The sequence below is a fragment of the Daphnia magna genome, linkage group LG5, assembly GCF_020631705.1.
Source record: "Daphnia magna isolate NIES linkage group LG5, ASM2063170v1.1, whole genome shotgun sequence".
Lineage (NCBI taxonomy): Eukaryota > Metazoa > Arthropoda > Branchiopoda > Diplostraca > Daphniidae > Daphnia > Daphnia magna.
In genome coordinates, this window is record NC_059186.1 from 11,640,080 (window position 1) to 11,653,603 (window position 13,524).

Consider the following 13,524-nt stretch of genomic DNA (forward strand, 5'->3'; position numbering starts at 1 on the left):
TTTATTTTATTTGAAAAGCGGTTAATTTAACAAGAAAACGAATCACACAATCGAAATCAGCGTTCAATTTTGATGATTTCTGGTGATTTTTGTTGATTTCAAGAGATGTCGTTTTTTGCAGATTTTGACAAAAGTGGGAAGGCTATACCCTTCCCACTTTTTCATTTTTGGCCAAATTTCAAATTTTGCTTAAAATACCTCATTTCGATTCAGAATTAAATGATAATCACGAAAATCAAGTTTATTTTTCAATGTGCCTCAAAGTTTATGAAATAATCATAAAAAACCAAAAATACAAAGTTAGGGCGCTAACAGCACTTTGTTTTATTTTATTTGAAAAGCGGTTAATTTAACAAGAAAACGAATCACACAATCGAAATCAGCGTTTAATTTTTATGATTTCTGGTGATTTTTGTTGATTTCCAAGAGATGTCGTTTTTTGCAGATTTTGACAAAAGTGGGAAGGCTATACCCTTCCCACTTTTTCATTTTTGGCCAAATTTCAAATTTTGCTTAAAATACATGATTTCGATTCAGAATTAAATGATAATCACGAAAATCAAGTTTATTTTTCAATGTGCCTCACAGTTTATGAAATAATCATAAAAAACCAAAAATACAAAGTTAGGGCGCTAACAGCACTTTGTTTTATTTTATTTGAAAAGCGGTTAATTTAACAAGAAAACGAATCACACAATCGAAATCAGCGTTTAATTTTTATGATTTCTGGTGATTTTTGTTGATTTCCAAGAGATGTCGTTTTTTGCAGATTTTGACAAAAGTGGGAAGGCTATACCCTTCCCACTTTTTCATTTTTGGCCAAATTTCAAATTTTGCTTAAAATACATGATTTCGATTCAGAATTAAATGATAATCACGAAAATCAAGTTTATTTTTCAATGTGCCTCACAGTTTATGAAATAATCATAAAAAACCAAAAATACAAAGTTAGGGCGCTAACAGCACTTTGTTTTATTTTATTTGAAAAGCGGTTAATTTAACAAGAAAACGAATCACACAATCGAAATCAGCGTTTAATTTTGATGATTTCTGGTGATTTTGTTGATTTCAAGAGATGTCGTTTTTTGCAGATTTTGACAAAAGTGGGAAGGCTATACCCTTCCCACTTTTTCATTTTTGGCCAAATTTCAAATTTTGCTTAAAATACATGATTTCGATTCGGAATTAAATGATAATCACGAAAATCAAGTTTATTTTTCAATGTGCCTCACAGTTTATGAAATAATCATAAAAAACCAAAAATACAAAGTTAGGGCGCTAACAGCACTTTGTTTTATTTTATTTGAAAAGGGCTTAATTTAACAAGAAAACGAATCACACAATCGAAATCAGCGTTTAATTTTTATGATTTCTGGTGATTTTTGTTGATTTCAAGAGATGTCGTTTTTTGCAGATTTTGACAAAAGTGGGAAGGCTATACCCTTCCCACTTTTTCATTTTTGGCCAAATTTCAAATTTTGCTTAAAATACATGATTTCGATTCAGAATTAAATGATAATCACGAAAATCAAGTTTATTTTTCAATGTGCCTCACAGTTTATGAAATAATCATAAAAAACCAAAAATACAAAGTTAGGGCGCTAACAGCACTTTGTTTTATTTTATTTGAAAAGCGGTTAATTTAACAAGAAAACGAATCACACAATCGAAATCAGCGTTTAATTTTGATGATTTCTGGTGATTTTGTTGATTTCCAAGAGATGTCGTTTTTTGCAGATTTTGACAAAAGTGGGAAGGCTATACCCTTCCCACTTTTTCATTTTTGGCCAAATTTCAAATTTTGCTTAAAATACATGATTTCGATTCGGAATTAAATGATAATCACGAAAATCAAGTTTATTTTTCAATGTGCCTCACAGTTTATGAAATAATCATAAAAAACCAAAAATACAAAGTTAGGGCGCTAACAGCTACGGAACGCCAAATTACCCCCTAAAATTTCAGCACCTCGGCTAGGGCCATTTATTTTTTTTTGCAGAAAATAATCACCATCCACCAACGCCATCTAGCGGCCACGATACGCACCTTTATGAAATCCCCACTGGAGGAGGAGCTGAATCACTATCGATCTCTACAACCATTTCCAACAATTAATATCGATTTTATCGTGCCAGAGCAGATACAGGTGAATATCTGTGATAATAAATTTGTTTTTGTTTTCTAAACGTTCATCAATTACTGGTTTTCAATACTGTTTATCTCGCTTGTTGCAATAACATACCAGTTTATCTCGCGTTGAAATGGATGACGCTGTCTGGAGTGTTGCGTTGTAAGTCACGTTTCTCTTTTGTATTGTTTTTTCTTTTTCTTTTTTGTATGCGCACACGTGCATTCTACGTATAAAACCTAATGTTATGATTATGCCTGTGATGTCCGATGATTTTACTCATGCATATTTTTGTGTCATTTAGAATCTGGTCGATTAAAACCACATTAAGTGTCCTCAGTGTCGCAGATTCACTCCGGTTAGTGCCGGGCCAATCTCTGTGAATGATGATCTCCAAACCGATCACGATTTGATGGCCCTACTTCTCCAAACAAAAACAAATTTATTATCACAGAGACATTCACCTGTATCTGCCACGGGCACGATAAAATCGATATTAATTGTTGGAAATGGTTATAGGAATCGATAGTGATTTATCTCCTCCTCCAGCGGGTGGGATTTCAAAACGGTGCATACCGTGACTGCTAGATGGCGTTGGTGGATGATGATTATTTTCTGCGAAAAAAAATAAATGGCCCTAGCCGAGGTGCTGAATTTTTAGGGGGTAATTTGGCGTTCCGTACTACGGAGTTAGGCCTAGTGGGAAACCGAAACCCAATGGTTGTTTGTAAACTCAACCATTCGTTAATATCAACAAACAAAACGCCACCTATTGCATAAACAAGACATCCATTACTCAAATGGGCGTTAGACTTTTTTTTAGAATTTGAAGAAGCATTCAGCATTGTAAACTTAACACAAAATGCGGATGCTTGTAAAAAAGAATCTACTAATCAGATTAGTCATATCTTTACTGGTTACTTACCTTCTTTTTCGCGCCCAATGGAATTCGGCCAGTTTCAGCACTTCAGTTTCGGAAAATCCTCATCAAGTCTGGGAATTTGTATCTGATCTCAATAACGCTAAAAAACTGAATCCATCTATGTAAGATTTTGCCAATCTGTAACATTGATTCAAATTAATAATGTCATTTCCATTCAATAAGCTTTGACTTCTACATCACTGACCACGATAAGGGAAACTATGATCATTGGGAATATGGTGCTGTTATTTACGAGACAATGGCATTTATCCCAGTATTGACAAATGTCAACTATGCTGAGTTTACTCTAAAAACATCACCAAACAAAGATCACTATAAAATTCTGAGCACATATAGGACATGCTTCTTCAGATATGCCTGCTGTACTAGTCCACATGATTTATAGAAAGTAATAATCTTAACCTTTTTCTTCCCAAATTGATAGTGCACAGCAAATCAGAAATGACATTTTCTAATGATGCTGCCTATGGTGGAACCAAATTCCGTGAACTTATTGATTATCAATGTCCCTTCATCTTTTCTTGGTAAAAGCACTATGTTTTGGTTAACATTGAACTTAACATTTTGAATTTGTTTAGGTTATGTTCAAGAGAACTGACAAACCAAAGGAATGAATGGATAAAGCGCTTAAAAAATACTTACCAAAACTGAGAACCAAGTGCATCACAGGAAACTAGGGTAGCTTGTCCAGCTTCTTTGCTTCTTAATCAAAGATATATCTATCTAAGTGCTATAAAGGTCGCCAGATCTACGCGATACTAAGAATTCTCGGGAGAATCTTACTCCTATTCCCAATTTGTCGATCACTCCATGTGCTTATCAATGAAATAAATTTTAACATTTTTTAAAACAGTAAAACAACTTTGTCTTATAAATTTTTCATTAAAGATTTAGTAAATAGTCATCTTTTTAATTTACCAGTATACCATAATTATCAATAAATGGTTGGTATATTGATTCCACAATTAAAATAAAATTTTGAATTACAGTAATTCAATAGAGGAAACTTTCTTCAGTTTCAATTACAGCATCAATTTACTTTCACTGGGATTCGGCACGCGCAGGCTGCATCTGCGGTCCCAATTGGATTAGTTGGTTGCTGCTTTCTGCTAAATCTGAAAGAGAAACTCTTCCTCTTTGACGAATGAATTTTGCTACGGCCTCCATTTCTTCACGAGATATATAAATGAATTTGCCACGATCGTCAATCACACCTAGAGAAAAGGGAAATAAAGTATCAGTGCGATGATGAGATAAGCATATCTTACCTGTCAGTGAGCCATCTTGAACAAGTTTTTGCAACCTGTCAATGGCATCTTGTGTTTTTAACTGAAAATGAGCAGCCAATTCTTCTAGCAAAACAATTTTAGTATCCTAAAAAAGATTTGTTTTACTATAAGATCTTTGATACATTCGATTCCAAAAACGTGAACGGGTGGCCTTAGGTTGCACAGGAGAAAAAATATTATTGTTTGCGGGGGTATAAAGCCGGCGATAACGAACCAACAGAGGCATAGTAATAAACTGAACGGATGATTTCAATTGTATACCCACGAACTTAGTAGTTTTTCTCCATGTAAGCAAACAAGCCCCCTGGGCATTTTTTTAGAAATTGATTCTACTAGAAAGTAGCCTATCTAACTTACTCGGACATAGTCAACAAACTTTTGAAGAAGATTCTCCTCTGCAGACTCTTCTTGTGCATCATAACCTTGCTCTTCCACTGTGAAAGCAGCCTGGAAAATGCATGTTGACAAAGTAAAAATGTAAAAAAAAAACATATTTTAGCATTACCTTCATTTTTAAATATTCCTCATGTTCTCTTCGGATTTTTTCTTCTGCTTCCCTCTTAATTTGTTCTTCTTTTTCTTTCTCAGCCAATTCTTCCAGTTCTTCCAATCTTTTTCGTTCTTTCTCTTTCTCAAGCTCAAGGGCTTTTCTCTCTTCCCTATCTTTTTCTTCAGCTTCTCTAGCTGCCTTACGTTCTGCTTTAGCCTCCAATTTTGCAAGCTTTTTTTTTCCAACTTTCATGTCACCCAAATCCAGCAATGATGCTGTCGTCTCATCATTAGAATCCTCTCCAGTACTACCTTGATTTCCTGTTTTTTAGACAATCAAATAACAAAATTTGTATCATGATAAATGACAATGTTTCAAACCTGCAATCCCCTGTTCATCTTGTGCTTGTTGTCTCTGCCCTCTATTTCTCAAACCTATCCTATTTCGTGCAGCAACTGCTCTTCTTATTCCGCCAACGGCTGCGATTTCTTCTTGGACTTCAGGTTGTTCATCTTTATCAGTTTCTATATCAAATGGATATTTATAAAATAATGTTTTATTTTATAATCTCCTATACTTACGGGAGGCAAACTGTTTGCGCAAGAAGGTTAAAAGTATGATTATCAGAAACAAAACAACAGCAGCTGCTGCTAATGCCACCGTGTTATCCATTTTTGACAGACGACGTTATACATAATGCGCCGCATAGTGATGGTTGCAAGAAGGTTATCCTGAAAATTGAAAAATTTTTTAAGGTTGGGAGATTTTAAAAATTATACAGTTCGATAGCCTCCTTTGCTTGTTTTTCTTTTTGCAGCTCTATCAAGTTAAAAAAAAGCATTAAAAACTTTTAGACAATTTGTTTTGCGGTTTTTCGTTCTGCTTGATGCGGATTCCCCAACGAAGAAGCAACCGGGAAAACAGAAGTTAACTACCCGCGGGAACTTGGCGAACGTATGGGCAATAAAAGGCCCATGAGGTCAATATCTTAGTACAATGAATATCAACGTAAAATAAAGTAAGATACTTTGTGTGTATTTCATCAATTTCCTTGAATTGCGCTATAAAGTGTGGAACGAGTGAGTCTATGATACGATGGTTTTTTTAGACAAGTGTGGCAGTTGAGAGAAACTGGGTACGAAAGAAACAGATTAAGTTATAGCATGGAAGTGGAATAAATTGGCAATAATATGGATCATCGCAAACCTGACAGCTGATCTAGACGTGCAACATTTTTCCTAGATCGCACAATCCATTTTTGACTTGATGATAATGATATCAAAAGAAAGTAAATAGGAAAGACTAGTACGATGAACAGGAGATAACGAGGGGGGGGGGGAGGAATATTAAGAGGCGAGACACGAGAGATTCTTGACTTCTATTTGGGTTGAAGTTCACCATTGTTTTCGTTTCGTTGGTTTATTGTTTGCTGCAGAGCTACTGGAGTTAGCCACTCTTGAGGCAAACACCTTTCCAAAAATGGTATACATGTACTCCAATATGCAAGCCGGTTTATCCATGACGGAACCTCTTTGCCACATAAAATCTGGAACAATATGCAACAAAGGGTTAGTAAAAGCCAGTAAGAAAGATTTTTATGAATAAATCATTTCAATACCCCTGTTAATGCACTTGAAAAATGGTTACAATTTCTATTCATTAAGTGATACTTGTCACCCCTAAACTCTTTCCCCAATTCTGTTACAATACGTTGAACATCCAGCTCAGTGAAATCTGTATAACCCAGGTGAATGACTTGCCTATAAAAGAATTAGTAACCACAATTAGTTTAAAAATTAAAACTTGGAAAATGAATTAAATCATGATAGGATCTGGCTATACTTGAATTTAAACTGTTCTCCCAGTTCCTCTGCATCTCTGGGAGTGATTTCAAATATGCCTGAAAAAGGGTACGGATGACCACCATATGCATATTCTGAAGATTGAAACCAAATCAGTTTTAAATATGATAAATATTGGTTCAAATCCTGTTCAGAGGGAAAACTATACCTGTTCCATAAATTTCAATTCCTGAATGAAATACTCCTATTCCAAGCGAAGAAGTATAACCATTGATCCAATACTGTAATTATGAGGTACAAAACCTACAGTTAGCCTTGAAAAGACAAACAAGTAGGCAGCTTTTGAAATGATTTACCATATCATAGACATTTATGATGACGGGTTCTCTAGCCATTGTGTCGTCCAGAATAACTTGGTCTTCATCAAACCAACGCTTATGTCCCAAACAATCAAATATCCGAAAGTTGCACGATGAATCGAATTTTGACATTCACTGATGAAGGTTAATAGTAAACGCAATAACTATACAACATTGACGAGGAATTGAATTAAAAAAACGCAAAGTAAATCACAAGACAAGCATTCGACTTCGTACCCCGCAGCGAATGAACGACAATGGCATGGGACATTTACAGATGCACTAAACGACGAAAAATACAATAGCGGATTCTTGCTAGTGGTCGAGGTCGTTGTTCACTACTACACTCGTTTTTCGTTCACTCGTTCTTACGAAGTACGAACCAACATGCGATTGATGCGAATAGTTATCGTTATATTATACTTGATGTGACCAAGAAGATTTTAAAGACAATGCTTACTTTGTAGTATATTTCAATATAATAAAGATATTATCCAATGTGTTTTGTCAATTTTTTTTTCAAAAGTACACAGAAGAGTGTTGCGTCGACAAGGCTCTTTTACAACCTAATTTATAGGGAAAAAATTTCTGGAATAAAAACAGGATCGAAAAAGTATCATGGCGAAAAACAAAAATGTAAAATAAAAAATAAAATATGTACGTGTTCTACGAAAGTGTGTTTTTTTGTTTTTACTGTACTTTAAAATTGTACGTTAAAAGAAATTGACAAGAGCTACCAAATAAAACCCCTGGCCCTCATTCCAGTCCTGCTGATATTACGGCAATATTATCTTTTTCGCAATCCATGTGGCTAATGGCGTCACAGACAGCCAATCCATCGCAGACGTAACCAAAGACGGTTGAAGTTCTATGGTTATCAGGTTTTCCATCATCAAGGTAAATAGTGAAATCGGTCGATACGATGCTGCAATGAACCAAGGAGTAGTCACGTTTCAGTTGGAAAAATATTGCGCCTCGCGTTTTTTTCAATGGAGATTCATCCGCCATGTACAACGATTCCTGCCCCATAACTCTTTTGCCCCTAATTAAAGTTTTCGGTTTTGACTAAACACAAAGGAAAAAAAATTAAGATTTAAAAAGATCTTTCGAAAACGAAGTTCTGGAGCTTTTTCAGTTACCTGATAAATAACGGTTCCTCGGTACGATACCCCTTCCTGTGATAAACAACATTGAACAAATTTCTCGCACATGACAGGTGCCACGCTGAATTAAATAAATAAAAAGGAAATCATTATGTTTAGATTGCTTCATTTGAATTTCATTAATACAGGACTCACTCTGGTCGAATTTCAAAGACGATCTTTCCGTACTGTTTCCCGTTTACTGCTAGAACCAAAAATGCCTTTTTGTTATGCAACGATTGTTTGGAGGGCCTCTCTGGTGGAGTGTTATAAACAGTGTGTGGCAAGATTGGTGGTGGTAGGGTTGGTGGCGGTATATGAAACGCGTGTCGTTGCGGTGTGCCTAAATGGGGGATAAAATCTCCTGTTTTCCTTGGAAAATTTACGGGCGGTTTCCTTTGATCGGTCGGTTTATTAAAACCGCCAGCTGAACCAGCCTTGTCCGTTTTCCACGTTTGCTTCTCGCCAAAACCTTTCTGCCGGGCTCCTTTACCGCCCTTAATGGTTTCTTCTGTTGATGTCTTAAATTCGGCTTCTTTTTCACCAACATTTTTTGGTTTGTCATCCCCTGCAGTTTTGCCCTTGCTCTCTTCTGCTGCAGCCTTTTCATTCTTCTTTTCCCCAATATTTTTAACTTTAATACCTTCTGCCTGTGTTTGCTTCTTGGTCATTTTGCCCGGTTCGGACGGGGTAGCGACTGCTTGGGTAACAGCCACTGGCATATTCCACTGTTCTTTCTGGTTGGCCGCAAGAATCAAAAATGACAAAGACGTTAAAAGTTTTGTTTCCTGTTCGCTTAGCCCTTCAGAGGGAAAATTAAGTAGAGCCGAATCAAACAAAGGCACGGCCAGCTTTTTTCCATCAGAAGTCTTTATGTCCATTGAAACGACAGCGTTGCGGATCGATCCAAACGTCGCCGATTGCTCCGACGTTTTCTTGGCAACGATTTTGGAATCTGCCAATAGCTTAGTGTACTTTTGAGACAACTTTCCCGTTTCATCTGAAGACCGCTTCTCTTCTGACGACTCACTCAAAAGCCCTGCTACTTCCTGTTAAATTAGAAATACTTTATGGAGTGTTATTTCTGGTTGTCTGTAATTTCAGGTGAATAAACCATCAAATGTTTCTGCAGTTTTTTCGTTTGTTTCTCGTTTTCTTTGCAACGACTGCTAACTTGTTGCAAAAGTCCTTGAAGGGCATTTTCAATAGCTTTCAATGTCACTTCAACCTGTTAAGAGATGCTTAAATTACACAAAGAAAAACGACACGTGGCGCCTATTGGTTTTCCGTACCTCTCTCTGCTTACTTATGTCTCCGTGCCACTGACTCTTGCAGGTGACGAAAAGCGTTTTCAGATAAATTTCAGCCATTCCATCACTTTCCTCCATTTTTCTTTTCCTTTTTTTGCTTTGAGTTTTGGTTGACAATTTCATTTAAAAAAAATTAGTTATCAATCAGATATTCCTTATTTTACGAGTTTGACATAAATAAAAATAAAAAACTTACTTGACAAACGGAAATTACCACAAGAAGAGATAGTCGCACTAAACCTTTTCGTCCTCTATGCACAAACTTCCAATAGAAAACGTTGTTTTACTGTGTGTCGCAATTTTGACTTTACCCCGCGGCTTATCATCACGTTCTATAGCATAGCATCGTAGAAGCTGACTATTGTAAAACTATTTGGTGCTGCACCAGTAAAGCTCTAAATGACTGAACATTTTTACAAGACGAATGACTTTTTTATTAGGTGGTTAACTAGAAAGAACATTTGCTATAGGATGGAAAATTTTTCTTTTTTTAGCATTTTTCTAATGCTAATGTTAATAATTCGTTCATATTGGCAACGACTGGCCGAGCATCGTCCAATAATCCAGCTGACACCATGGCGTTGGCAAAGAGCTGCTTCGCCAGCAAAGTAGCCAAACCAGGGTTCTCATCTTTCAGCTTATGCATTTTTGTGATAATTGGATGCCTAGGTCAAATTAAGTCAACACGATCACCAAATTATGTTGTTTACCAAAAAACTGATGGAAATGAAAAAATGATCATACTTTGGATTGATTTCCAGTTGAGGTTGAAGTAATTTATAGCGTTGCTCTTCAGGTACCGATTGTGATTGGGTACGGACGAAATGTCTTGCTGCTCCCATTTCTTCAACAGTCACGACGCAAGGATGTGATTCTAATTTTCGTGTTACTTTTACCTTTGAGGCTCGACCGGACAACGTAGCCGACAACCAGGTAATTAGATCCTCAGTCGCTTTGCTATCCAAGCCGGCGGTACCTACAGAGGAACGACTAATAAGAGCTGTTACGCAAAAGTGATTTCACTTATTCTTACCAGTTTCGGAATCAGTTGATTGATCTGCAGAAGAGTCTTGTCGCATCTCTTTTTCGACGGATGTCAAATGTTTGCGATCAAACTCGCGCAACTGGAGGAGGACAAGTTCATCATATGGCTCAAAGCAGAACAGAACTTCTACGTCTCGCTTCTTCAGAGCTGTAAATAATTTAGAATAAATGAGCATTTCATGAAAAAAAAAAAAAAAAAAAAGAAATAGATACCCTCAAAGTAGGCTGATGACTCGGCTAACTCGCGACTAGGGGCAGCTAAATAATAAATATCCCTTTGACCTGGTCTCATTCGGTTGCAATATTCGGCAATGCTGACCTTTTCACCCGGAGGTAGTAGGGATGATTCGTATCTCAACAGTTTGGAAATCTCTTCCTGGGAATACAATGTAATCTTCAACCGCCGCATTTGTTTCATATTTTACTCGTGTCACTTACTTTTTCTAATTGTTCATTAGAAGACAAAATTCCTTCTTTAAGGAATATGCCATAATCACGGTAAAAACGTTCGTATTCCTCCTTGGCCTTTTGTGACTTGTCATGGAGGAAGCGAAGAATTCTGTTGGTCAACACTGTCCGCAGTTTACTGTAAAATGAGTATAACTTATTACGTCAGTCGGACTGTGATAAAACAAATAGTCGCTCACCGAATGAGGGCACCTTCTTGCAGCAACTCACGACTAAGATTAAGCGGAATGTCTTCCGAATCGACTACGCCTTTGCAGAATCGAAGCCATTTGGGAAGAAGATCCACAGCTTTGTTTTTTATCAAAATACGCCGACAGTAGAGCGCCAATCCAGCGTCCGATTCCCGACTCATTTCAAATAAACCAGGTTTGCCTTCAGGGAAGTATATTAAAGCACGAACATTGAGTGGAACATCAGTTTTGTAGTGAAGGACGAAACGTGGGCGATCATACGAGTCGGAAATGAAACGGTAGAATTCGTCATGCTGAACAGCCGTCACTTCTTTGGGATCCATCAACCACAACGGCTAAGACCAAAGAGAGGTGAAAATACAATTATAACAGTTGGTAAACAATGTGGATCAATACCTGAACTGTATTAACCACGGTTCCATTGACAGAAACCGGGCTGCCTACGAAATTGCTATATCGTTGGATAATGTCTGTATACCAAAACACAAAAGACTTACATTTATTTCAATGAATTATATTAATGATTGTGAACACTCATTCACCTTTGATAGTGTCTTCCTGAGAAAAATTGGTGCAATCACTCTTAAGATGAATAATGATTTTAGTTCCAAGTTCAGCCGTTTCGTCTTCAGACAATTCGTAGGTTCCCGTCCTGCAAACAATCAAGAAATAGGGAAGGCTACAAATTTTGTGTAATATGAAAGACAAACCCATCAGAGCTCCAGTGCAATCCAACGCTACCGGGCAAGGAAGATTTGGTAAAGACATCAACCTTATCTGCCACCATGAATGCTGAATAAAAGCCGACACCAAACTGACCGATAATATTCGATACAGAGTCCGGTGCTCCTCCTTTGCTTTTCAGTTGCTCTATGTATGCCTGTGGCAAGGGTTTTATATGCTGACCCCTTTGCTTTAAAAGATTTTTAATGGCTGATAACTTACTTTTGAACCTGATCTAGCAATTGTTCCCAAGTTGTTGATAATTTCTTCCTTGTTCATTCCTATGCCACCATCCTGAAAGTGATTTAATATTAAACACTGTGTAGCAATGAAGCAGATGGTTTTCTCAATACCTCAATGGTTAATGTTTTGGCCTCTTTATCAGCATTAATTTTAATTTCTAATGGTCTCTGGCTGTTTTCCAAATTTGTTCCGGTAAGAGATAGGTATCGAAACTTTTCTAATGCATCAGAGGCATTGGAAATCAGTTCCCGAACAAAAACCTATCAAGCAAAAGGAGAATAAACGAAGGCTAACATAACGTCAATGTGAAATGGTAAACCTCTTTTTCAGAATACAAGGATTTTGCCACAATATCAAGAAGCATTCTGGTTTCTGCCTGGAATTCTCGTCTTTCTGGTGCGGCTGACGAACATTCAAAATAGACAATTAAGGTAGTTATTTGCAGATGAACGAAAACATTAGATAAAGATTACTTTTCGCACTGCTTTGCTGTTCATTCCTTACTAGCGATGTTGTACACACAAAACGATTCAAATAATGATCCGTGTTTAATGCCGGATTTTTTAAGAGTAACGTGGAAGTTGAAGATTGCGGAATTCGTCGGAAATTATCCGACCGGCGTAGAAGTAAAGTAACTGCACGTGACAATCGCATGGAGGCCGCCATGTTTTCCAATCTTTAATGTTCTAAATTAACAACATTAGATTTGAGGGTGCCTACTATACAGAATCTTTTGCGTCAAGGCTGTTGAAATATTCAAATTAGGATTCGAGACTTTCGACCCCAATCAAATTAATGACTTTATTTATCTTTGGATAATTTTCAATGTAAGCAAAACGTGTGTATTTCATGAATAATATCCCTCAAATTCAAGAAACAAAAATGAATCATCCTGAATGTGTTGGTTATTAGAAGTGCTGTCTCTACTCTCTAGAGCAAGAGAACTTGACGGGACTTTGGTTTGTTGTAATGATAAGTTACATCTTTAAAGAAAAATAGCAAAAACAAAAACAAAAAAAAAGCTTGCATGATGGAACGTGAGACGTGACGGCGATCATGTTAAGTGACCGCCAAGTGCGCTCGGCAACAACGAAAATAAAAGATTTTAAAAATTTTCGTTATAAGTTTTGAATTTCACTCTGCCAATAACTAATAAGGACTTGGTAATAAGACGACCTTCTATACACACAGCTGAGCAGTAGAAGAAGCGGCAACGAAAAGACTAAGAAAGAGAGACGAATGATAACGAAGAGAGGGAAAAAAAAGAGAGTGGTTTTGTCCAGACACAGGAGGGGCCAACAGAAATTATTGTCCTTTATGGTTGAAGGTTGTACGTTATTCGATTCCTGGACGACGTTACTCTCTGCAAGTGTACATATACACACACATACA

The 13,524-nt window shown here is 36.8% G+C and overlaps 5 protein-coding genes across 6 annotated transcripts; 1 reads left to right on the forward strand and 4 right to left on the reverse strand.

Moving 5' to 3' along the window:
* The first annotated feature begins 2,228 nt into the window (after positions 1-2,228).
* On the forward strand, positions 2,229-3,929 carry LOC116922585. Of its 2 annotated transcripts, XM_045173684.1 has the most exons (6): positions 2,229-2,290; positions 2,433-3,172; positions 3,234-3,433; positions 3,496-3,595; positions 3,650-3,749; positions 3,810-3,929. In XM_045173684.1, the coding sequence occupies exons 2-5, from the start codon at positions 2,991-2,993 to the stop codon at positions 3,720-3,722; spliced, it is 555 nt and encodes a 184-aa protein (XP_045029619.1). In that variant the 5' UTR covers positions 2,229-2,290; positions 2,433-2,990; the 3' UTR covers positions 3,723-3,749; positions 3,810-3,929. The 2 variants fall into 2 exon arrangements, with proteins under 2 accessions (XP_045029619.1, XP_045029618.1); XM_045173683.1 differs by having other exon boundaries at positions 2,231-2,290; positions 3,650-3,929.
* Positions 3,930-4,002: 73 nt separating this feature from the next.
* Positions 4,003-5,576, reverse strand: LOC116922583 (DDRGK domain-containing protein 1). Its single transcript, XM_032928959.2, has 6 exons — positions 5,432-5,576; positions 5,231-5,374; positions 4,866-5,170; positions 4,718-4,807; positions 4,340-4,445; positions 4,003-4,285 (listed from the first exon to the last, which is right to left on the reverse strand). Exons 1-6 carry the CDS (start codon positions 5,520-5,522, stop codon positions 4,113-4,115), a joined length of 909 nt encoding a protein of 302 aa, XP_032784850.1. The 5' UTR covers positions 5,523-5,576; the 3' UTR covers positions 4,003-4,112.
* A 288-nt stretch (positions 5,577-5,864) lies between these two features.
* Positions 5,865-7,280, reverse strand: LOC116922584 (deubiquitinase DESI2). Its single transcript, XM_032928961.2, has 5 exons — positions 7,009-7,280; positions 6,861-6,933; positions 6,693-6,786; positions 6,469-6,610; positions 5,865-6,396 (listed from the first exon to the last, which is right to left on the reverse strand). Exons 1-5 carry the CDS (start codon positions 7,141-7,143, stop codon positions 6,229-6,231), a joined length of 612 nt encoding a protein of 203 aa, XP_032784852.2. The 5' UTR covers positions 7,144-7,280; the 3' UTR covers positions 5,865-6,228.
* A 186-nt stretch (positions 7,281-7,466) lies between these two features.
* On the reverse strand, positions 7,467-9,796 carry LOC116922587. Its single transcript, XM_032928965.2, has 6 exons — positions 9,660-9,796; positions 9,446-9,560; positions 9,268-9,381; positions 8,310-9,202; positions 8,151-8,235; positions 7,467-8,076 (listed from the first exon to the last, which is right to left on the reverse strand). Exons 2-6 carry the CDS (start codon positions 9,539-9,541, stop codon positions 7,768-7,770), a joined length of 1,497 nt encoding a protein of 498 aa, XP_032784856.2. The 5' UTR covers positions 9,542-9,560; positions 9,660-9,796; the 3' UTR covers positions 7,467-7,767.
* On the reverse strand, positions 9,660-13,035 carry LOC116922586 (heat shock protein 75 kDa, mitochondrial). Its single transcript, XM_032928964.2, has 13 exons — positions 12,606-13,035; positions 12,452-12,534; positions 12,243-12,392; positions 12,112-12,183; positions 11,877-12,046; positions 11,709-11,818; positions 11,563-11,636; positions 11,155-11,501; positions 10,946-11,093; positions 10,721-10,883; positions 10,497-10,655; positions 10,208-10,439; positions 9,660-10,128 (listed from the first exon to the last, which is right to left on the reverse strand). The coding sequence occupies exons 1-13, from the start codon at positions 12,796-12,798 to the stop codon at positions 9,954-9,956; spliced, it is 2,076 nt and encodes a 691-aa protein (XP_032784855.2). The 5' UTR covers positions 12,799-13,035; the 3' UTR covers positions 9,660-9,953.
* Between the last annotated feature and the right edge of the window lie 489 nt (positions 13,036-13,524).

Excerpts from the sequence above, each read along its gene's own strand:
- LOC116922585 (XM_045173684.1), top strand. The coding sequence starts at position 2,991 with ATGCGGATGCTTGTAAAAAAGAATCTACTAATCAGATTAGTCATATCT. Across the intron at positions 3,173-3,233 it reads AAAAAACTGAATCCATCTAT|CTTTGACTTCTACATCACTG; the intron begins GTAAGATTTTGC and ends CCATTCAATAAG. Across the intron at positions 3,434-3,495 it reads CTTCTTCAGATATGCCTGCT|TGCACAGCAAATCAGAAATG; the intron begins GTACTAGTCCAC and ends CCAAATTGATAG.
- LOC116922583 (XM_032928959.2), bottom strand. The coding sequence starts at position 5,522 with ATGGATAACACGGTGGCATTAGCAGCAGCTGCTGTTGTTTTGTTTCTG. Across the intron at positions 5,375-5,431 it reads GCGCAAACAGTTTGCCTCCC|AAACTGATAAAGATGAACAA; the intron begins GTAAGTATAGGA and ends CATTTGATATAG. Across the intron at positions 4,446-4,717 it reads AGTTTGTTGACTATGTCCGA|GATACTAAAATTGTTTTGCT; the intron begins GTAAGTTAGATA and ends AATCTTTTTTAG.
- LOC116922584 (XM_032928961.2), bottom strand. The coding sequence starts at position 7,143 with ATGTCAAAATTCGATTCATCGTGCAACTTTCGGATATTTGATTGTTTG. Across the intron at positions 6,787-6,860 it reads AATTGAAATTTATGGAACAG|AATATGCATATGGTGGTCAT; the intron begins GTATAGTTTTCC and ends TTCAATCTTCAG. Across the intron at positions 6,397-6,468 it reads TTTCAAGTGCATTAACAGGG|ATTTTATGTGGCAAAGAGGT; the intron begins GTATTGAAATGA and ends ATATTGTTCCAG.
- LOC116922587 (XM_032928965.2), bottom strand. The coding sequence starts at position 9,541 with ATGGAGGAAAGTGATGGAATGGCTGAAATTTATCTGAAAACGCTTTTC. Across the intron at positions 8,236-8,309 it reads GTCTTTGAAATTCGACCAGA|CGTGGCACCTGTCATGTGCG; the intron begins GTGAGTCCTGTA and ends TATTTAATTCAG. Across the intron at positions 8,077-8,150 it reads GAGGAACCGTTATTTATCAG|TCAAAACCGAAAACTTTAAT; the intron begins GTAACTGAAAAA and ends CTTTGTGTTTAG.
- LOC116922586 (XM_032928964.2), bottom strand. The coding sequence starts at position 12,798 with ATGGCGGCCTCCATGCGATTGTCACGTGCAGTTACTTTACTTCTACGC. Across the intron at positions 11,819-11,876 it reads TTGCACTGGAGCTCTGATGG|GACGGGAACCTACGAATTGT; the intron begins GTTTGTCTTTCA and ends GATTGTTTGCAG. Across the intron at positions 11,637-11,708 it reads TCAGGAAGACACTATCAAAG|ACATTATCCAACGATATAGC; the intron begins GTGAATGAGTGT and ends TTTGGTATACAG.